Here is a 23,851-nt window from a genome sequence, read left to right on the forward strand (position 1 = left end):
AATAACTTAAACTTCACACTGATGATGTCATATCAGATGGGAAAAACATGAAGCTGTACTGGTCATCTCAGGCTGTCGGTATGGAAGAAGCTGTTGTAAGGGCTTTTCAAGCTACTCAGCTGTACTGTATCTGTGATGGAGTAACGTTGTCCAGAAAAAAACCCCCATGTTACTCGTAATATTAGAATTAATAAAGTTGTACGCACTTAGGAAAGTATTGATGGTTAGTGTATGATACATCTGAGCTGGAGAAAAGTACAAACGGTATTACTGTCTTGTAATTGCTCAGGGTCCTTCAGGGTCAAGACAGATCTTTCGGTTCTCAGAGTAAAGAGTAGTAGCATCAGAGCTGACCTCCAGAGAACCCTGGTAAAGCAGATTGCGACAACTCTACAGGTGTTGCCATTCCCAGATAAGTCTTTTGTTTCATGCAGCTGCCCTCAAATCAGTGATCTGGTGTGAAGACTGTTTATTAGTGTGGACTTTAACTTGATTGTTCTGCTGTCCACCAGGTTTTGATTTTTAAACATTTTTATAAGATTCAAAATAAAGATCTTCCCTTGATTCAATGTTCTGAGAGATACTTAAGTGCTGAGCAAGCTGTGGCATCCATTTAGATGTTAGCATCTTCAGAACAATAGTGTTCTTCACAGGAAGATTTTTTTGCTAAAGCTGATGAGGTCAATTATATGTGGGGGATGTAGTTTCTCATTCCGATCAGAGTTCAGCAAAGCTGCACCTGATCATCACTGTTACTCTGTTTCTGTACTAACCAGCTGTTGGATGGGAATAGAAGTAGGCTGAAGAGTATATTTTGGATTAGTTTGGTGAGTCTTTTGGATTAACTGTTTAGGTAAGAAGCAGCTTATTTTATTCACCCGGACAAGATGAAGCTCGTATTGATAGCTGTCAGGCATCTAATGAATTTAATTAAAATACATGCATTATTAACATTTCCAGCTGTGATATTGAATGACTAGCAATTTTAAGATACTTGGAATGAGTAATGGTGTTGGCTTTTCAGTTGCTTTTGACATCAGCCCTTTTATAAACCTGCAGTTTTGCAGAATCATGACTATAGAGCCTGTGTGCTGGACATAGCTGAAAAGCAGCTGAATAATCTTTTCAGATTATGTGCTTTTTCTTCTGTTTAATCAGTGAAGATGCTGCTGCATACAGCAACTGCCTACTTTAGCTTCTGTGACATTATTAGTGTGTTAGTTTTAATGGAAGCTAAATGAAAGCATGCAGGCCAAGGAATGTTGTTAAGCAGTCATATGGTCACAAAAAGCTCGGTGCATTCAGATCATCATCGTGAGACAAGACTGTACGTAAAGCCAAGTTGCCATCCCTAGATAGAGACTGATTCAGATAGTGTTGGTCTGCAAGGAAGCAGTATTTTCATGAATAAGAGGTAATATTTTTGCTGGCTAGTAAGTGGAGGAAAATACTTGTTCCAACGATTTTCTAATCTCTAGAAGAATACCGGTGATCAGAATATAAGGATTTTGTTGCTAGTTTGAAGAATGTAACGTGGTTTAGTGATGAGAGAAGGGGATGAAAAAAGCTAGTGGTCTGTCTTGAGTATCTTTATAACGGTTGTGCTAGAAACTTGAGTGGTGGTCTTGACTGTCACGACTAAGCTTGGAAAGATTAGCTTGGAAAACAGGAAAGGAAGGCAATAGCTCATGCTTAGTACTAAATACCTTTTTGGTATTTCTGTTCTCACTGTCCTATCCACTTACCTTCTTAGTCAACAAGACAATCTATTAAAAAAAAGTGACTGAATGGGATATGCATATTTGTTCGTTCTCAGTTTCTATGGTGTCTTCCTTGAAAGAAGGAAGAAGTCAGGGAATAGTTTGCTTGACTATCTAGTTGTTATTACTAAAAATAAAAGCAAAACATTGTGTACTTTAAGAAATACCTGCATAAATGTTGGGTTTATGCTCAGAATCTAATAAGACATTTTCACAAAATGTTTACGTACTACATTGATGTAATCATCTGTCAATTTACAGATGTAGGAGTTTGAGGATTGTGGGGTTTCTGTTCACTGGACAAGAATTCAGTAATATCTTTGTTGGATTACTTAATACTCTTTACTCAGATGACCAATAATATTTTGTTTAAGCATTCATTGCAATCAAAATACCAACTTTTGTCCAGAAAAGCACACATGTAAGCCTCCATATCTGGAAGTGACATACGTGTCCTAAAACATACTAACAGGACGTCTTTGAATTACATGTTGGCAGTGTGTCAGTAAGCGTGTTCTTGTTGCTTATTGCAGCTTCGCAGCAAGTAACTTGTTTTTTAATACTGTTGTTTAGATATTTTTGTCTTTCAGTATGCGTGATAGGTATTGGTACATTTATTCAACATTTTTTTTTTCAATTGTGAAGTGTTAAGCTAAAACTTTTTACTTTTTATAGGTCTGCTTTGAGTAATTAATTTTATTAAAGCTAATAATACGATAAAGCTAAATCAAATTAGTCAATTATACAACTTTTATGCAACTATTTCAGTATCTTTGAAATCCGGGGGCTAAAGGCTCTAGTGGTTGCCTTGAGCGTGGGTTATGTATTTCAGCAAAATGTGATAGCTGATGAATATCTGCAGAAAAGGATATCATTGTGCTCTTCTTAATGAACTATTTCATACAAAAAAAAATAATCAGTCCCATTGTTTAGAATAAAGGGATGCATGTAAATGAGGCTAGTGCTGAAATTGTATTTAAACAATGCTGACAGTTCTTCTATTGTGTCCATTAATTAATTTCCCGGCATCAAGGTTCTCGGGGAATGAACTGTAAAAATAATTAAAATGATACATGAGGTAAATAGTTTAGAAATTCAAAAGGTGAAATAGGGAATTAGTTTAGTAAATATTATTCATACTGCTTATTTGTGCTCATTTGCCTTTTAAAAGCAGGTTATTGAGGAAGTGTGATCTGGTTTTGATTCACATGATCTGCTGAAGTTCTGCTCACAGTTGGAAAAGTTGCCATATTCCTTTTTAATCAATGGTGCACGTCCTTATTTCGAATCAGTAGTCTGCTTAAAGCAGGTTAATGTTTAAGTAAAAATGTTTTGCCTTACAGCAATATTCTTCAGAACTAGATTAGTTGCAGCCTATTTTTACTAATGATCTGAATTCAGTTTGTGCTTGGTAAGGTAAACCATATCTTTAAGCAGAATTTGGTGAATAAAAGCAGTTTGGATTCTGGTATTACACAGCTTTGCTTTTTTCCACCACATTTTTTGCCAACTAAGTGGTGTCAAGTCACTAGCTGAGGAGGCATTAAAAAGTTTAAGTTCAAGTTAAATCAGTGATTTCAGATAGAATAAATAGGGTCTTAATTAGAAGGAAACTTCAAAACAAACTTATTTCCAGCTGGACAATCATGTCTGAATAACTGAAGCCCAACTTTAAGCCTAGTTTAAAACAAGTCATTGCAATAAATGTTCTGTCATTGAATGTAGATGAAACAAAGATGAGATAATTTATTTTTTTTTGTATCCCAAATGTGCATGCCTTTTGAAAATATTTTGTCTGAAGGTTTTCACTCCAATCTGCCATGTAACCTATAAAAAAAGAAATAGCCTTCAGTTTTTAGAAAGTGTTTTGTGCAACTTACCTGTGCTGGGGGCAGGAACTGGTCTGTCACTTCTGGTTTTATCCTCGTCTTACTGCTCCTCAGCCTTTCCGTAACAACTCAGTCAGTACTTCCATAACTTCTGTCATGCAAGAGGGATTTTAAGTTAAAGTGGGGGACATCTGAGTAAATTAAAGATGCAAAATGAATTTTCTGGGAAATAGCTAGAGGGTTAGACTTTTCAAGCGTGCGGATGTTTTTGAAAAGACTTGATAGTGTCATCTTCTCATATCCTCTTACAGCTTGTGTGATCTGACTGCCTATGCCTAAGCCTTTTTCTGAGGAAAATACTCAGGACTAAGGGGCGCAGGGAAGTGTATGCTTCGGTTTTATATTCATACAAGAAACAAAATACATTGTATGCTTGTGTTTCATGCTGTTACAGGAAGGACATAGTGATGTTCACTGTTAATTAGAGATTCTCTAAGTCATTACACTGCTTCATGGCTTGGTAAGATGATTAGGAGCCATATTAATGGCTCTAACCAAAATACTTAGTTCTTTAATACATTAACTATGGTGAACGAAAGAAAATATAGCTCTAAGTAATCAACTACTTCCTAAAACTTCAGTAGTGTAAATTATCCCCTGTTATTTATGAGGACTTATAATGGTATGTGGCTGTTATTTGTTAGCACACTGAAACCAGCCTTTAGTAGTTCTGTTAGTTCTTGCTACTGGTTCTGCTGTTCTCATCACCAAACAAGTTAGGAGGTTTTGATCTCAAATACTTACAAGGAAGAAAAACTTGTAGAAAATTTTTGGGTTTATTTTTTTTCTACTAGAGGAGCCACAAACATATTAGATTCAGGTTTTATATCTCACCCCTCACCATTCTGTTGGTTTTTGTTAGCTACAAATTGCAGTGAATCATTAGCATTGGTAGAATTCATGCTCACATTGCCAAGTCCCTGTTCTTGCCCTGTTCTGTGTAGCCATAACTAGTATGTGAAATAGAAGGTTTTTATCTTCTGCTTTGTAGAAATCCAAAGCAGCAGAGTACGCAACATTTTCTCCAGTAAGTACAAGGAGCAACTAATGGTCACTCTTCAGTGCTGAGAAGAGGCTTATTAACATGGGAAATAACAAAAACAAATCAATAAGCTTTCTGATGGTTTCACGATGCTTAATTCTGCCCTGTATAACTAAATTCTTTTCAAAGTAATGGTGGGAATAAGTGTTGCAAAATTTAGTTGTTCTCCCTGGGTAGAGTTCAGTGTCACCTTGCATTTGTATCGAAGCCATTCTCCAAGAAAACTGCCTTACTCCACTTTCTTTTGTAAATGCCCAGTTCAGCCAGAAAGGACTATAAGGGAGTTGCATAAGAAGCCCCATTCCTTTAGTGAGATCTAGCAACATTCCTGTATATGAAGGTAATAAACCACCACCCATCAGAAGAAAAATAATTATAAAAAAACACATTTCAGTATTGGATGTTAAAGTATCTCATTGAGTGAATTACACTTGACATCCTAGTCACGATGAACTTTTTTAAAAACTTAATGATTAATTCGTTGAATGAACTTAATGAAAAACATTGTTGTGTTTTTTTTTTCCACCAGTGTATTCTGGAAAAGCTAGGATAAAAAAAGTAAAATACACACTTGAAGTTAGTTATTTTTTATTCTATATAAGTTGAACGTATCAGCAAGTGAAGAAGTCAGTAATTGAAATTCTGTTTGCAAAATACAAGCTAATGTAGAAAGTTATATGAGATATGCTTTTTAAAAGTAAATGATTAATAGGAGACTGGATAAATCAAGTAAATAGTAATTATCAATAGCATTCATTTATATTTTATATTGATTAATTGTCTTGCTATAAATTTTGCAAGCCATATGAAGCATTCTAACAGGGCAAGAAGACATTGATCCAAAAAAATGCCAGGAATCGTCTGTATTCCTTGTGATATAAACCTCTGCTGCAAAATCCCAGCCACAAGTCATCTTTTGGGAACTGTTGCCAAGTTGTTGACTAGAACAGAGAGGCCAACTACTAAATTATTACGAAAACTGATCTTTGCCTAGTTTTCAGCATGAAACTGTCAAATCTAATAGAACAATGTAAGATAAATAACTTTTTTGAACATTCCTAACAAAAATAGGAAATGTAAACACAGTTCTTGTAAAGTTGTGGGATTGTTTTAAACAGCTCTTCTACAAGGGACTTACAGTGAGCACTGAGGGTTGAGATAAGTTTTGCATGGTGTACTGGAAGTGCCAGATACTTCTAGCTTGCTGTTATGACCTGAAAATGTTAGTTTCCATCACAAATTTTAAAGTGCTGTCAAATGTGTTTGTATCAGTTTTAATGCAAAGATCAAACCAACCCATATTTTTTTGTGTTAATTGTTGGATGTTTGCATTAGAAACAGCTACTTATAGGCCTTACCTATAAGAAAGGTTGTTTTTTGGTTTGGATTTTTTTTAAAGCATAAATTATCCAGCTTTGTTGCTATATTTATTTTCAGGTAAGATTCAGTTTAGACAAGTGCTGCTGGTCAGCTACTGGGTTTAGGATCATCCCCTTGGAAATAGTCATGGTGAAATAAAAATAATGGTAGAAGACAATCCGAAATGTGCAAACTCAATAAACGTAAATGCTTTTAGTAGGTATATTTATGTATAACTGTAAAATACTTTTTAACGTTTATCATGATGGAAATCTGATTTTTTTAGCACCACAGAATAATCAGAATTTCATTATATAACTGGCTCTAAGAGTGAAAGTCAGGAGAAGGTTATGACCCTACGCGTGTTAGTAGGCTGCAGTGTACAAAGAACATAGTTGCAATCCTCAAAGTATTCCAGTATCTTTCAGAATAACAAGATTTAGGTGACTTCGGTACCATGTTCTCTAAACTTAATCATAATATTCTTTCACCATGAGTAAATATAACATCTTAATAAAGTGTTGTCATGATTTTTATGGTGAGAAATCACCTCTTGCAGAGCTCTAAGAGCCAGTGAACATATGCATTGGGTTGATGAAGCCTACTGAGATTGCTGAAAACAGTAAAGAAGGTTCTTCGTTAAAGGCTATTAAGGAAAAAACGTGGATGTGGAAATAAAGGAATGCCCTTGTATGGATAAAACTGTCTGAAAGATGGAAAACTGATGGTAGGAAAAAGCAGACAGGTTTCAAAATTAAAGGAAATCACATGTAATTTTTATACAATTTGTGACGAGGCTTTAGCTCTTTCTGCTGAAACGATTGCAAAAGGGATACAGGAGTAAGTGAGACAGCCAGGTTTGCTGACAACACCATGTTATTGAGAATAATGAAGGTGAGAGGCTGACAGCAAGGAGTTGCAGGACTTCATGTTGCTATAAACAACCAGGCAGTAAATATGGGCTTCAAGTCAGCTTTCTACACTCAAGCACAAGAAGAAAATATGAGCTCAGTAGCAGTCACGAAAGAAAAAGAAAACTCAAAGGCTGGGAATTACTGGGAAAGGAGAACAAAGGATCATTATGTAGCTATGAGAGTTATGTTCTTTCTGTGTCTTATATACTGTTATGCAGCTCGGACCGTATTTCAACATCAGATAATTGCAGGAAAGGATGCTTAAGAAGGCTGAACACTGAGCAAAGATGGTGGGAACCGGTAGATGAGGAATGGTGGAATAGACAAACATTCTAGTCTACAAAAGAGAAGGGAAGATTAATGTACTGAAGAAAGTGAATAGGAAGTGATTGTTCATACTGTCTTTCAGTGTGATAACAGCTTTGAATGAAACTAGCAGGTGTTGGGTTTAAAATAGACATGCTATATAGCAAGCATTTGCATTTTGAAATTCTTTGCCACAGAACTTTGTGATTACCAAAACAGCTTACAGTTGCAAAAAGCTTTGGGCAGATAAGTAAAGACAAATCCATTAACAAGTATTAAATGGATATATTCTACAGCTTGTGTAAGGACATCTCTGAGCACTGAAAGTTAAAAGAATGTTCTGAGGAGGTACTGCTATATGCTTGCAGTCTTATACTCGTAGTCATCTGCTGTTGTATGTGCCTGGGGGCAGGATAGTTACCCTGATGGACCTCTCCGTGGTGTGCATGTGCTGTGCTTCTTCTCAGACTGGAACTCTGAGTCTCAGTTTTGACAGTGAGTTGAGTCTGTCCCTAGGAAGGTGAAGGCTTCTGGCTGAGAGAAACTGCAGATTCTGAAGGATGAGCCAACACATTCCACTTTCCATGATGGTCCTGTGCTGGCTTCTTTCTCTTTTTCTGCCATAGATTGCTTGGATAATTTTGGAACAGTTACTTAAATCCCTTTACAGCTAAAGTATCTGCTCTCTGTAATGTCATAAACCCAGAGTTTCTTATAGTTGCTTTCTTCATCTGTAATCATAAAGCGTGTTGGAAGTCCTTGTGCCTCAGCCACTATTTGCTTGTGGAATGTGGTGGTTTAATACCTAACCCTGGCACAATTTCATAGCTTTAATCATTCCGAATACTTAAAAAATAATCATGATTTGTATTCTACCAGCAAATATGATATAACATGAGATATTACACTCCCTAAATGCTGATGTATCCAGGGTATGGGAGGCAGGTTAGACTAATTGTTGACTAGACAATAATCAGTCTAGTCATACAACAAAATTTGCATTCTTTCAGCAATTTCTAATTCAAGTAGTTTGGGGAGTGTGGTATAAAAAATGTCTTTCATTTCAGCTGCAGAAGAGATCCAGCATTTGCAGGGCAATGCGATATTTGTGATGTTAACAACCTAAATGATTTTTATTGATAATGACAGATGGGTCTTAGATAATGTGCTCTGAGTCGTCTGTAATATGTTCAGAATAAGTCTTCTGGAAGGTTGTACATCTGTCTTGAGATCTTTTGCTAAAATATTTAAATCAAGGTCATTGTCTAGATTTGATTTTAAATAGCTTTTAGCCGGTAGTCTGCATTTCTGTACATTTAGAGATCAAACTGTTTGTATCTTCAAAAGATACACATGGAAAAACTATAATAGGTAGCAGGTGTTAGAAAAGGCAATTATGCATTAGCTGTTTTACTCAATTTCTAAAACTGTCTAAAACTATCCATTGGAAATACTTTGTAGCCTAGACTTATCTCTGAAGCATGATGATTTTTTAAATCTATAGGGGGGTATGCATTTTTCTTTAATGAATTGCATATTTAAACCTATTTGGTTTCATTTAAGAGCTGAAGAAAATTGTATTGGAAAAAAAAAAAAAAGATTGAACAGAAGAATCTCAAGGAAAAGTACAGGTTCTTAATACTTTGAGATACTTTTTCTGCAGCTCCTCAAAAACATTTTTAGTTTCCAGTATTGCAGTTCTGAGGTTTTTTTGCTTTGAAAAATTTTTTTAAGCCACTTATCTTGACATTCTGGCTATAGAAGAGTTTTCTTTATTATGTGATACTAGAATGAATTCTCAGGCTTAAAGTCGGAATCTTAGGTTATTATCAGAAAAAAAAAAGAATACTCTGATGATCTAATTTGACTGCCTTTGTAATATTGTTTTCTGAGTCAATGTAAGAGAAAGGAAAATAAACAATTTTGTGAACAGCTACTGCAAGTTGACTTGGATAGTTAAAATGCTGCTTTCAGACAGATTTCTGTGATACTGCCCCTTCTCCCCTGTGCTTTTGAAGAACTTACATAATGTTGGAAGAGTGAGAAGAAAGTGTATATTAATACCAAACCAGGTTCCTTTCAATTCCCTCTTTCTTGCTCATGTCACATAATTAAAGAAATGTAAACCTTTATTATATTCAGGTAGAATAAAAAATAATCCAATACATAAAAGATCATGATGAATGGTTATTATTGTAAATGAAATTTTCCTGCCTACAGTCTATTCATTTTTCCCCCTTCTTTATGTGCAAAAATAGCCTTCCTCTTTCTTAATCTACCCTCAGCAGTATTTCTGTACTTTATTTGCTCAGCAGTCTCAGTCCAGCTTTATGTGCCTCCATCCCATAGCAGTAATGTGGCTTTTTTTTTATTTCCCTGCTTTCCTGTTTGATTGCAAATGCTCAGGCTGGTGCCATGCTCTTCAGTTACCCGTTCTTTGAAGCAGATCTAAACACAGATCATAATTCACCAGGTAATGGTGAACCAAGCTGGTTCTTACTATGCCAGAAAGTTTTCACCAGTGACAGTACATACTTCAGAGTGGGCTTCTGGAAAACGCATTGATGTTTTCTTGTACAGACTGTTCACTGAGTCTTAAACACAATCAGTTTTCATTCCACATTACTACCCTGTTTCCCACCCGAATTTGAAGAAAGGTTGTCATTTTTGTGCGATAACGTTGTGTATACCAAAATAACAGAAACTTTTCGTGTATGATTACAAAGCTACTGCTTGAAAGGACATTTTTAAAATTCATGTTAAAAGTGAGAAATTGGTTGCAGTTCAGTGCTGAGAAAAAATAGACCAGAAGTACTGTTTCTATACTTAATTTAAAAAAAAAATTAAAATACTTTTTTCTCATTTTAGAGATGAAAATGTTATAAAAGATTTTAAAAGGCTGAATATAAAAAAAATACTGCAAGTTCTGTAAACTTATTTACAGAAAGTAGTAAGAGGGTTGTTTTCTATAGAATTGGATTTCTGCATTTTTTTAGAATTGTGTTTGATTATTTAAATAGTGCCACAATAGTTTCTGGTATGATAAGTGATACCAGCACTTTGCTTACAAGTATGTCGTCTTGGTGTATGGTTTTATGCTTTTATATATGTTAACTCTCTATCCCAAGAGAAATCTAAACACTAAAGTAGATGATGTGGATTTTTCGGGAGGGTGGTAGTAGGTACATGATTCTGTAAAGCTGTTTTTAAGTGGACTTCACTTTGATTTTTCTGATTAAGACAAACTCTAGAGACAAGTCGAATTAAAATTACCATATGCTTTGTCTGTCCTGAGATTTTACCATGTTACTCAGGTAACGTTACTCGAGTAGAGTGTTTTCCTAAAGTAGGAGAAATATCACAGGATTTTATAATCAGAATCTTCCTTTTTTGGTTCCAGAATTAAGGAACTACTGTTTTCAGCCACAACTACACTTTTATATTTAAAACTTCCCTGTGAATAACTGGCATTGACTCTTGCTGATTTGGTGGACAGGATGGTCTGTGGTTTCTGTAGCTGCTAACGTGGTGTAGCGCACTGTGCGCTGCTGTCAGTCCAGGGTAAAGGAGAACAAAGACTAGGAGGAGAATATTTTTACTTCAGTTGTGACAGTGGAGGTCAGTAACGGTACTTTATTGCACTGTTAAAAATGTTACATGGAAATACTGTGCTCTTCGAAGTTAAATAGCAATAAAATAGATATTTTATCATGCTATGTTTTACATAAGAAGCTATTTTAGTTCTTTATTTAGTATCTTTACTTTAGCAGAACACTGTAGTTTCTAAAGAGTGAACTGCAGTTTAAAATGACCAATAGAGAATATTAAAAAAACCTTATACTTTTAAAGCACTACAGTTGGATCTTATAAATTATTTAGATATGAGCATTTAAGTATCCCTACATTTCTCAAATTATGTAGCTTAATTTTATAATTATTATTTTTAAATGTTATTTTAATGAGATGTTACATAGCATTAGTTCACCATAATCACATTGATAATTAAATATCATCTTTTTTTCAGTTCTCAGTGGTATAGCAAATAAAATCTAAGATTAATTTGGTAATATGAGAAAACTTAGTAGAAGTCTTTTACAAGTAGGATCACAATTTTTTCTAAACTCTTGCATATACTTATAAAAACTGTAATTTCTAGGGGGAGTTTTATAAAGTGACTGAATCTACTTACTTGAACTAGGACAGAAAGCTGCAGATTGTAGAATCGTGGAATGGTTTGGGTTGGAAGGGAAGTCAAAGATCATCTAGATCCAACCCCCCTGCCATGGGCAGACTCCTGCCACCAGACCAGGTTGCTCCAAGCCCCATCCAGCCTGGCCTGGAACACTGCCAGGGATGGGGCAGCCACAGCTGCTCTGGGCAGCCTGTGCCAGGGGCTCACCTCCCTCACAGGAAAGAATTTCTTCCTTTTATCTCCTCTAAAGGCTCTTTCAGTTTAAAGCCATTCCCCTTGTCCTATCCCTACATGCCCTTGCAAAAAGCCCCTCTCCAGCTTTCCTGTAGGCCCCCTTTAGGTACTGGGAGGCTGCTGTAAGGCCTCCCCGGAGCCTTCTCTTCTCCAGGCTGAACAACCCCAACTCTCTCAGCCTTTCTCCATAGGAATGGTGCTCCAGCCCTCTGATCATCTTTATGGCCCTCCTCTGGACTCGCTCCAACAGGTCCATTTCCTTCTTATGCTGGGACCCCAGAACTGGATGCAGTACTTGAGACAGAGTGTCACGAGAGCAGAGTAGAGGGGCAGAATCACCTCCCTCAACCTGCTGGTCACGCTCCTTTTGATGCAGCCCCGGGTACGGCTGGCTTTCTGGGCTGTGAGCACACACTGCGGGGTCATGTTGAGTTTCTCATCAACCAACACCCCCAAGTCTTTCTCCTTAGGGCTGCTCTCAATCCATTCTCCACCCAGCCTGCATTTGTGCTTGGGATTGTCCCAACTGACACTGAGGACCTGGCACTTGACCTTGTTGAACTTCATGAGGTTTCGCAGGCCCACCTCTCAAGGTCCCTCCGGATGGCATCCCTTCCTTCCAGCTGTGTCAACTGTGCCACACCGTGTGGTGTCCTTAGCAAAATTGCTGAGGGTATACTCGGTCCCAGTGTCCATGTTGCCAACAAAGATGCTGAACAGCACCAGCCCCAGTAGGAGGAAAGCCACTTGTGGTCTCCTCTTGGAGATCGAGGCATAGAGTTGCTCTGGTCGCAGCGCCCCCTAGGGGCTGCCCTTGGTGTGAGTGGCGATGGCCACTGCTGCCCCCGGCCCTGCCGACGCCTCCGTGCTGCTCTCCTGCAGGTCTTGGTGCTGCCCGGGGGCTTCCCTGGCTCAGGAACCCCCTGTGCACCGTGATCCCCCGCCATACTGCACAACGTGCCTGCTCCACAGCTGATTGTCTCGGCAATCGGAATACAAATCTGAGTTGTAAATGTTTTGCGTTACAGGGAGTAGATTTTTCTGCTTTAATAAAAACCTCTAATTCAGTCACATACAGACCAGGTTTATTTTTAAAATGCGTAATGATTTCCTACAGCAGAACTTATAAAGAAAAAGCTACTAGCAGTAGTACAGTTTGCCCTTAGTAACGGAGATGAAGCATATGTTCACGCCAGAATGTTGAGCTAGGCAGTGCAGTATTTCATGCCAGATATAACCTGATAGATAACATCAGGGACTAAAAACACATCTGTAAAGAAGGAATTTAAATATAAGAAATGGATGAATACCTCCCCGTAATTCCCGTTACAGATAATAGCTGTGATAGTTCTGGCATAGATGAAATGCAAACGAGCTTCTGATACGAAGAGAGAGATGTAGCTGACATTTGTAGTTAGCAGTGAATGCCATAAAACTACACTTGGGGTATATGGTGCTCAAAAGTATTGTTTGTGTACTGAAAGGATGATCTATTTTTATTTTTTCTAGTCTGAACCAGAGGGGTTTTCTCACTTCCACTTGTACGTCTGTGCTGCCTTCCTTGTCAGGTGGAGGAAAGAGATCCTGGAAGAGAAAGATTTTCAAGTAAGTAAAAGGGATATTTTCCAAGCACAGGGTGGTATTTATTAAATTTGGCTTCCTAGCGTTACTTGGAGATAAATTTATGACAAAATAGTAGCAGCTGCAGCAAGACTGACGGTGTCTGACTGTTTGTTAGAGTTGCTCCAAAACTGTTAGACTAAGCAGTAGGAGATGTATTTTCCTTTTCTACTCTGGAAAAGAAATACTGTTTTAACTGAGACAGACTTTGGGAAGATGGTTTCTGGAGTTACTGCTGCAAGTAGAGCCTTGGTATTTCAGAAAAAGATTTTCTGACAAGGTAACTGGATTTTCTTTTTAAATCTGAAATGCATCACTGGAGTTATTTATTTATAATTTCTTATCTGTATAATATAACAGCATACAGTTAACGAAGTGACTTCATTCTTTCAGAAAAGCTAGGCAAGCAGCCTTTTAAAGTTAGGAGCCTTTTTTTCAGTAGGAAATAAAAAGACTGTAAAAGTATTTACTTCGGGTCCCTACATTTCAAAACCTTAGATTTTTGCAGCAAAGAACGTTACCAGGGAGTTGTTTGAAATGAGATTTGAATATGGCAAATAGGGAAACCATTTGCATACCCCTGTAGCAGTTCAGTTATGTTTGTGAACTGGTGACAGTTCACTTCCATAGAAATCCTTTATATTGAATTTTACCCTGTGATACACATGCGATGCCTGGAAGGCCTTGAAGTCCTGTTTACAGGCTGACGGTAAACAAGCCACGCTGCAGAGCCCCCCCCATGGCCTGCCCTGGGGAAACTGCCCGTTACCAGCATATTTTCTCTCCATCTGACTGAACTCTGTCGCCCTGTACAAATGAACCATTGTGTAAATTTGTGTATCGCTTCAATCTATTTTATCTTTCTTCATAAAATGATTTATTCAGAGCACTTTAACATTGCCTATGTTTGCAATAAATAAATGCCTAAGGGCACAACATAACAACATCAATTTATGCTACCTGCTGATGCTGTCAGATTTTCTCAATTTATGTTATTTTGTCAAAAACAACTTTAATGTTGGCAGCCATGCCTCTCAACTACAATTGTTCACTTTTAATCCTTCCTATTAAATTTTTCCTGTTGATTTCCTGCACCGAAGTTCATAATTTTCCCCTCTGTACCGACTCTATTACAACTATGCTTAAAGTAAATAATAATCCCAAGGTACGTTACTATGAAGATTTGCTTTGTTCTCCTTACATATGTTCAGGTTTGTTTGCTTATTTAATAATCAAGGTATTTCTTTATGGATTAATTGCTTTATGGGTTATGTAAGCTAGACTACAAAGTACATAAATCAGGAACACACTGGAACACATTCATCACGCTGCTTTAGCTTGCTTACAGCATAGAAATGCAATTATAATTTTGAGGATCTGTAGACTTGTGCTAGTTTTATCACTATCATATGTTATCACTTAAAGCTTTGGCCTTCTTTATTGTGTACATGACCTTTTAAAATGACTAAACGAATGTGTTATCAATTCTCCAAATGATAGTTCTCTCCCACAGGCAAGAACGAAATCTGTTATTCTTCTGCTTTGTTAATAATAGCTGTAGACCATTGCCTAGTCTTCAAAGTAGTAGCTCAAGAAATAGACATTTAAACTAGTCTGGAAAATTGGGGAGTTCAGGATGTGCTATTGGAGTACTCTGATTGCTCTGAATTCACATTATTGAGAAGTCATAGCTATATAGTACCTTTTGTACTTAAATTTTTCATTCTGCAAACTGTATCAAGAATCATCAAAACATGCATCCAGTCATTTCTCTTTCACGTGGTAGGGCTTGTATTTGTTTTTCTGCAGATGATTGAGATAAGGGAAGTCTCTCCTAATTCTCAGTCAGAGGGCCTGGTTCTTTAGTTCCAGCTGTGAAAACTCATGCTGCTCTTTTACGTGTCTGTTTTACCTCTTTCAGTAGAATTAAAATCCTCACAGGAATTTTAAGGCAGAATAATTTCCCCAGAACACCAGGTGTGGTGATATGCCAGATGAGGCACTGAGCAGGTTTTGAATCACAGACCAGTTTTAAAAGACTTGGTTATGCAATACTTTTTGCTTATTATTTGATCAAGTATATTATCAGTAATGTTACAGTCAAGACAATGATAGAAAATACTCTTTGCTCTGGAGATGCTTGTTTCCATCCTCTTAAGTATGTCTTGCTGCAACCTAAGCAATCAGTAAAAGTATGATGTTTATTTTTCCTCACATCAATAGATGAGTTAATTGACTTATACGCCAAATGTTCAGCCCTCTATGATAATAGTTCCTTCCTTCTTACAGAGAGCACACGTGTGTGTGCTTCTTGTTTTAGGGTGGCTTTTTGTGTATTGTTGTCTAGCAGAGAGAGACATTCTGCAATGAAAGGAGTTAGGCTGGCTGGACTAATACTATGGAGTGATACAACCTGAAAACTATCTGGTCTTTGGTTTACATCTGTAGAACTAAATGTTATGGTATCAGTGGAAACAAGTTTTGATAAAGGAAGTAGAGGAAGAAATAGATGTTCCAACTCAGACCTCCAAATGTTCAAATAATCATATGTGTGTATTATAGGTATACATGTATATAAATAGCTTATATATAAACTTGTAACACAAGCATATAAAACTGATGTTAATCCTGTATTTTTCATGTTTGTAGGACAACGTAGGAAAGTTTTTTCACTGTAAGATGATAACCAAGTCATGACAGAAGTTGTCTTCATTTTAATCTGTTTGAACAAGTTATTGTTCTCATTGCTGTCTGTTTGGTCTAGTGTAAGATATCAGTGTAGACTTCCTCTGAAACATGAGATTTGCAGGTTAATGTAAGTTTTAGCAACAGACAAGTGAGGAGAAAGGTGATGCTTTATATGTAAATCTAGAACAATTTACAACATTGTCTGCAGAAGTTTTCCCATCTTTCTGCCATAGAAAAACTTGGACCTCTTGACCTTCCACATGTCACTTCTTCATTCTGTGTCCTCATAAACTGTTTCTGTCTGACTACTATAAAATACAGTACACTGGAGAATGAAGTGCAGCTATTTCAAACTGCAGTGTCCCAAGAGAAAACGTTTGCTTTTAGGAAGCTGGGGAGGAGGGAAATGTCAAATGGTTTTGTTTGGCTAGGTGTTTATAGTTGCTTACATTTTTGTCCTGCTTAATAGAGGTATCAGTAACCTTTCTAGTCAGGTTTAATCCTGTTTGGAAATTTACTATTTAATGCAATGAGCTATGTGATGCAATACTATATAGTGAGAACAAAATTTGCTACATGCAGTTTTCGAAATTTCCCAGGGTCACTTTTTATAACTGAAATTATACCGGTATGTGTTCAGGTAGACATTTTAAATATTTCATGCCCACGTATAATACAAAGACTAATATTATTGAAAAGAATGATAGAGTTTTAGTTATAATTAGAGCTTGTTACTCTCTCACGGTTCTCACTTCTACAGAGGGTCTGCTTTAACCTACGTAGGATGCTCCACATACCCAGGTACAGAAAGCTGGTTTGGGTAGCTCTGTAGCTCTATTCGTACCTCACATGTGGGGGAACACAGAACACAGTGGGCAGGCAGGAAACAGAAGACGTTTTAATCCTGGCTCAAGTTTTCCTTTGTAACCAATGTGTTTTATAGGACCAAATGGGTCGTTCTTGGCTTGTGATTTTTCTGTTGATGGTATAAGTGTTCTTTGTTAATTCACTGGTTCCATACTAGTGTCGGATTAAAAAATGAAAAAAAAGCAGGAAATTTAATATAGCTATAAACACAGTGGGTTTTTAAATGTCATAAAATATGATTTGAGATGTGAATGCCAAATGTGAAATTTAATTTCTACTATCTAAGCTTAAGTGATTAAAGATGCAAGTAATGAAGACCTTCCTATTCATCAGTATGTGTTACTTTGACATAGTGTAATCCATTTTCATCACTACAGCAATAAGTCCAGAATTCTTCTGAATTCTTGAGAGCTGTGAATAGTTGATGCTGTTAAGTGATAAAACATTCATTTTGCATGATTTTGAGCATATTTAGAATTAAAACATTAATAGAAAATATGGCTGAGTTTAATGGTGTCATGTACAAGGTATCTGAAAGATTTGTAAGGAAACAGGACTTCAGGGACTAGATTCAGCTGTCAAACTGAATATAGGCTAATAGTAATGTTGGACTGACACTGGTTTAACTGTTAAATATTGGAGATTTAGTCCAAATTTTCATTTTAAGTAAGTTATCATTTTGTTGGCGTGGCTGAGCTACAAAAATATATTCAATATGTTGTGGTAAGGAATCTGTCTTGCAGATTTTTTCTTCTTCATGATTCTAAGATACAGGCTTTTCTGTCTGTCTAACAGACATTTTCACCCATGCTGTCATCAGCTCACATCTTTATTACTGTGATGTCCTTTTCTTTGGCTTTGACAAATGCATTTTTGCTTCATTTATATTCACCCAGACTGCAAAGAAGCTGTAAAGATCATTTTTCAATCCATCATTTTTTCTTGCTTTGCATCTCCTTTAGCTCCCTTTCCTTTATAGCGCCAAGGAAAACTTAGATGCTTTCTCTTTCAGAGCCTTTAATGGACTAATTCCAACACCTTAGTGTCATCTCATATTCCGTGTTGAGATGCTGACTGCCAGTTTATCAGCCTGTGATGACAGCCTCATCACGTACTTGAGCTTGCAAGAAAGTATCTGTGCTATCTCCTAGGTTGACCGTCTTGCTTAAATAGGGCACCTAATGCAGATATTCAGTTACTTTCCTCTGAATCCTTATGTAAGTTCTGTTTTTCTGCACAACCCAGAATAGATTTGACAGGTAGGCTTGAGTCTGTTGATGGCGCTTTACAATCACATTGACTAGTTTTGCGTTGCTTCTTTTCATTTTTCTGTGAATTTGTTGTCTCTTGGTTTATACTTGAGCCATAAAATCTTCATGGTAGTGACTGTCCTTTATTCTGATTTATATAACCTTTAAAATAATGATGATTTAATCATTTTTTTACATAAATACTAGGGAGTAAGCCTTATTGACCTCATGACCAGAATGAGTATGTTCACACTTGTCTGTCCTATTAAGATTTAGACAAATGCTTTTCATTTTTTTTTCACGTTTACTTATGGTGCAGTATTACAAGCTAATGATAGTTCAAATGCTAATGTGAACCACCATCTTCCGCCATCACATGATCAATACAATTTTAGGGAAATTAAGGTCATTGTAACCACATATGTAAATGTTCATGCCTTATGAAGTTGTTGTCAGGTTTCTTTTTGCTGTAAAACTTAGGTTTTGTATACATTAGTTTTAAGATGGAGGCCTGTTTCAGAGGATAGTGAAACATTTCACAGGGCCTGCATTTTAAGGAAAGTCAGGTAGAGGGTGACTTTGAAGTGCATCTTTAGCTTGGTGGTGGAGTGAGTGCTGTCAGAACCTTTAGTTTCTTTTGCCTTTCCTTCCCTTTTCAATGATTACTTAATTGGAATTAGTGTAAGGTTAGAAGGTTTGCTACTATCTACTCTTCTTCCTAAATCTCAGCTCACTTGGATACTTTGCCCCCTTCTTTCACATGAAAGCGGAGGAGGCTGTCATGGCTTAGCCCTGGCTGGTGACAAAGCCCCACGCAGCCGCTCGCTCGCTCGCCCTGCAGTGGGGTGGGGGAGAGCATGGGACAAGTAGAAGTGAGAAAACTTGTGAGTTGAGATAAAGACAATTTAACATGTAAAGCTAAAGCCGTGCAGGCAAGCAAAGCAAACCAAGGAATTCATTGACTACTTCCCATGGGCAGGCAGGTGTTCAGCCATCCCCAGGACAGCAGGGCTCCATCATGCGTAACGGTAACTTGGGAAAACAAATGCCGTAACGCTGAAAGTCCCTCCCCTTCCTTCTTTCTTCAGCTTATACGCTCAGCATGACACCATATGGTATGGAATATTCCTTTGGCCAGTTCGGGTCAGCTGTCCTGGCTGTGTCCCCTCCCAATGTTCCATGCCCCTCCAGCTTTGTCTCCTTATTTCATTCTTGGACTTGTCTGCCAGTTTTCATCAGTACAGTATTACAGCCTTGGATACAATCACAAAGGAGTCTGTAGCTTGTATTTATCAGCATTTGGACTATTGCATTTATTATGGGCATATTTTTTATTTCACTTTTCACATGAGCTAACATTTTTGTTAAAGTGGATTCTTGTACATGAGCTAAAATAACTTGAAAGAGAAGATTTTAAAGAAACAAATCAGATTCCATACACCTGTCAGTGTATATTTGCTACAGCTACTCAGGTTAAATAATAAAACTTTGCACCCTGAAAGTGGAGTAAGTAGATAGTTACAGAGGTGACTGAATAAACAAGATGCTTGGAAGACAAATTAAATTCATATTGCTGTCTGCATAAGTAACAGGTTTTAGTTTAAAAAGTTTAATGTTAATATCCTTCATAGTGTTTATCTGCTATATGACCTGCTCCCATATCAGAAACATAATTTTATACCACCTGTTTATGCTCAACTACAGTAATACAGGTTTCCTTAATCTTTTGTGGTCTTGTTCCTAGTCTATGATGTGAATTTTTAAATAGTTACTTTTTCTGCATTAAAGTACAGGAGTCACTTCTTATGATATGAGGCGTAACTAATAAATATATTTTTAATTTAGCTTCTTGGTGTGTACTGTGCTAGAAATTTAGTTCCTGTTGCTACTGCAGTAAAAATAAATGCTTCTTCATTAAAAAAAAAAAAGTAATGTTTCTGAACAGATTAGTTTTCTGAACAGGGGAGTGTTTACCCCTCTTTTCTGTAACCTCTATGATTAGATAGTTTTGTGGGTCTGGATCCTGTGCCCTCACTCACCCGTGTGCAGAAGCTAACAGGGTCTTTTCTGTGAAAGTACCAAAACCAGTAAAGAGTGAAGGACTGTGAACATGGAAATCTTTCTAACTTTAAAGAGCCTGACTACTAACATTGCTGTGATTTTATTCCCTGCTGTGAGCACTTTTGGAAGACATTCAGTATATTGTCACATGTTGCAAGAAACTGTAAGCTTTGCTGTTTTAGACTTTGAACATCATAGCTAGCAATCTAAAGAGGTTGCTCCTTAATCTCTGAGTACGAGTAGTAGATGACTGGGAGTTAGCACTGTTAAATTATTTATATTGAGAAGAGCCAACTTACAATAAAGTTACTGACATTATTTTTGAATGCAAATTGCTTAATCAACAGAGAATGAGGTGACTGGTAAAACTTGTATCTAAATGCAGTCTTATGGGGGAAAAAAACATCGTGTGTCCATTGGTCCCGTCTTCAGTTATTACAGTCTCAATTTAACTGCTCTGTTAGCAAACCTACTCAATTTGATCAAAAGCTTCTGCATCTTTTGATTATCATGAGTATCTTTACTTGATCTCCACATGTAAGTATATTGTAGATTAAACAGAGACATTTTATCATATATTCTTAGAAATACAAGTTTTGTCCTACAGAAATTATTATTGCAAAATTTCAATATTAAACTAAAATATAAGAGAGACTGTACGTCATCCTTCTTTTAACTTTGGGAAAGTAGTGGTACTTGCCTTGTATCAGGAGGAGGAGTTGCCCTCTGTCTAGAAAGTTACTGGAAGATGCTGACCAGTTTGTATAGTACACTAAAAATGGTTTAAGAAGCATGAAAAAGGAAATAAAACTCCTGACACTACCCTTTCCTTACCTCTGAAGCTTCAGTGTAGCTTTCTGTGATCATTTCCTTCTGATGAGACTGTAGGCCTATTTTTCCTATTTTATACATTGGTTGTCCTGAAAAAATTGGCTTGAAATGTACAAAGCTGAGAATAAAAACCATTAAAAAAACCCCAACCATACAAAAAAAAACCACTTCTGATTTATATTGTATTCAGATAGCCATGTGCATAGTTTTATACCTAAATTCACCCCCCTTTTTTTTTTCTTGAGTTTATTGGCCAAGAGTTCATAATAATAATACATTACTCATGTCTGGCTTCTTTAAAAAAGTAGTATTTAACTTACCTCCAGTAATACACATAAGTTTTAGGATCTCTATCTGAATTTGAAACTTCTACATCTGTTTGTGTTGCCCTCTTTCAAGCCTAACACTTCCTCCCAGAAGTTGTAGGTACTCCTCAAAATATTTTGATCAGTTGTACCTAGTAAAATTGCAAGTTATAGTATGATGATACCGAATTGTTAGTAGCTTGAGTATATATATTTGCTGCTGAAACTCGGAAATTACTCTGTGCTATGAACTGATCTGATCTTGTCAGATAAATCACAGGGGTCAGTGAAAACTAAGCCATGCTCTCTCCAAAGCAATTGAGCAAAATCCTTGAGTAGCAGATCTAGCTGCTTATGGAAAGAGGTAAATACCTAATTACTGCGGCCATGGCTTACCTTGGAAGATCTGCCTAGTTTTTAACAGACCCATCTTCTAGTCTAGAGAATATAATTTAAATTAAAAATAATTTAAACTGAAGTAGGATTACCGAAACAGAAAGAAATTTTCAAAATCCCTGCTGAAGGAGACTAGCTCTACAGGACCAGCGTACTGTATCTGTAGGACCTCTCTTCTTGGAAATGCAGCATGAAATAGTAGAAGGGTGAAACCTTGGTGGTAAGAAACAGGACAACAGTCTTCGGGTTTTGGTATTGGTAAAAGCAGAAGAAATATATTTATTGTTTTAATCTTATAAATACTTTTAACTGTACTTTTTGAGTGCTGAGATTTAATAACTTTAATTTCATTTTTACCATGACTTGTTTTAGGTGTAATTTCAAGGCACATGCATTTATCAAGTCATTTACTACTCAGGAGTTTGACAAATCTGAAAATCAAGATACTGGGACATAGTAATAAATGCCTTCTTCCCTAAGCACATTAGTTGAGAACATCTAAAAGGGAATGAGACACAGCACGGTAAAAGCTACAGTGGCTATTTCTAGAGGTGGAAGAGGTAAGAAGAATAGAGCGTTGTTTTCCAGTGATCGCCAGTTACTTTTTCTTGCAAGTAGGTGGGAAGTATGCTTGGAGAGCAAGGGTCTTAATAAATCTCATGTCTGCAAATTGTTCTAATGAGTGACATATTTTAACTCAGTACACACAAGTATGAGTATGTAACATTTTTATATTTGTTTACTATTTAAAATATAATTTTCAAGAGGCTATTATAGTAATATAATATAAATCTTAGTAATTTATAATACTGAATACTCTGTTTTTACCTCCATGTAAGTGTTCATGCCATTTGAAATACTGCATTTAGACAGTATTTTTCTTCAGTTAGTTCCAAATTAGGTTGCTATTGGAATAGTTAGCTTCTGTGATAGTCAGGGAAAGTTGCAATTTTAGATGATGCATCAAATTAAAAAGTTCAAATGTAAGCACTGAAAGTGCAGTTTTGTGCCTGGATTTCATGTGCAATATACAGCAATTCATTAACTTCTACCCCTTCGTTCATGTAGAACAAAACCTTTGACAACAGATGTAGTATTTGACAGCTGAGGTTGTAATACCTTATATTATTAGGACCAAGTTGTAATTCTATTATTTTTCTGTGTTCGTCAAAAAGAGCAAAGCAATTATATGACAAAATGAGCGGTCATTTGTATGTACTGAATCAATTATATGCAACATTAGCTGATTAGCTAATATTTGTCTTCCTTATTTTTCAAATATTAATCTTTTAAGTAACAGAAGAGAGATGTTAACCAGGTGAATAGTTCAGTATAAATATTATATGTAGATATGCACCATGTTACAGAGACCAGTTATATTGAAAACAGGTTACATTACGTAGTTAGGCTTAAGGATTAATGAAATAAAGCCAATATTGTGAGCCAGGTCTAAATCAGAAATAAAGTCACTTTAAGTTATATTTGTAGTCAGAGGAAAGACATGAGTGTGAATCAGTCGTTCTGATCTCACCTTATGCTCTGCAAATATTTATGTCACACTATTAGTTACAAGAGATCATGGCATTGGCAGAAATTAGAATTAATCTGTTAAATGCCTACATTTAGTGGTCTGAATATTGAATATTCCTTGAAGACTACTTTGAAGATTTGAGTGTCTCTTTGCAAGCCCATGTATCGGTTCCTGTACCGACTGTTACTAGGGACCTTGTCAGTAAGGAGGAGGGATGAAAGCTCTTAGGCATCCAGGAGCAAATCCAGTGGCGACTGCTGTATAGAGGGAAGAGATGCTGAACATAATTCCACTTGTAAAACTTGTTTTGGTGTGGACAAAAACTGTGGAATATAGTATTTGTACAACTTGTATCAGTTGAAAAAGGTACCTTTAATTTCTGAATGTTTTCATGGTAAATATGTATGTTTCTTCTGCATGCATTCATTCTTTGGGCCAGAGTTACTTGACTATGAGAGAGTCCCAAGTGTTCCCCCTTTGTGTGCAGCTCTATTTTTTTTATTATTATTATTTGAGTTTAAGGAATTTAGTATTACAGCTTTGAATCCAAGATGTTTTTGGTGGAAAACACATCCATGTGGGAGTCATAGGAAGATGATTTTTAAA

General features: G+C 36.6%; 1 protein-coding gene across 1 annotated transcript in view; it reads left to right on the top strand.

Annotated features, from left to right (window-relative positions):
* The window catches only part of TBC1D22A (TBC1 domain family member 22A), a 180,093-nt gene that overhangs the window by 133,367 nt on the left and 22,875 nt on the right, over nucleotides 1–23,851 (top strand). Inside the window, exon 12 of the mRNA XM_056341127.1 lies at nucleotides 13,206–13,301. Within this exon, the coding sequence (XP_056197102.1) occupies nucleotides 13,206–13,301 (96 nt within the window). The remainder of the gene's footprint in view (nucleotides 1–13,205; nucleotides 13,302–23,851) is intronic.

This window comes from Falco biarmicus, chromosome 5 (genome assembly GCF_023638135.1).
Source record: "Falco biarmicus isolate bFalBia1 chromosome 5, bFalBia1.pri, whole genome shotgun sequence".
Lineage (NCBI taxonomy): Eukaryota > Metazoa > Chordata > Aves > Falconiformes > Falconidae > Falco > Falco biarmicus.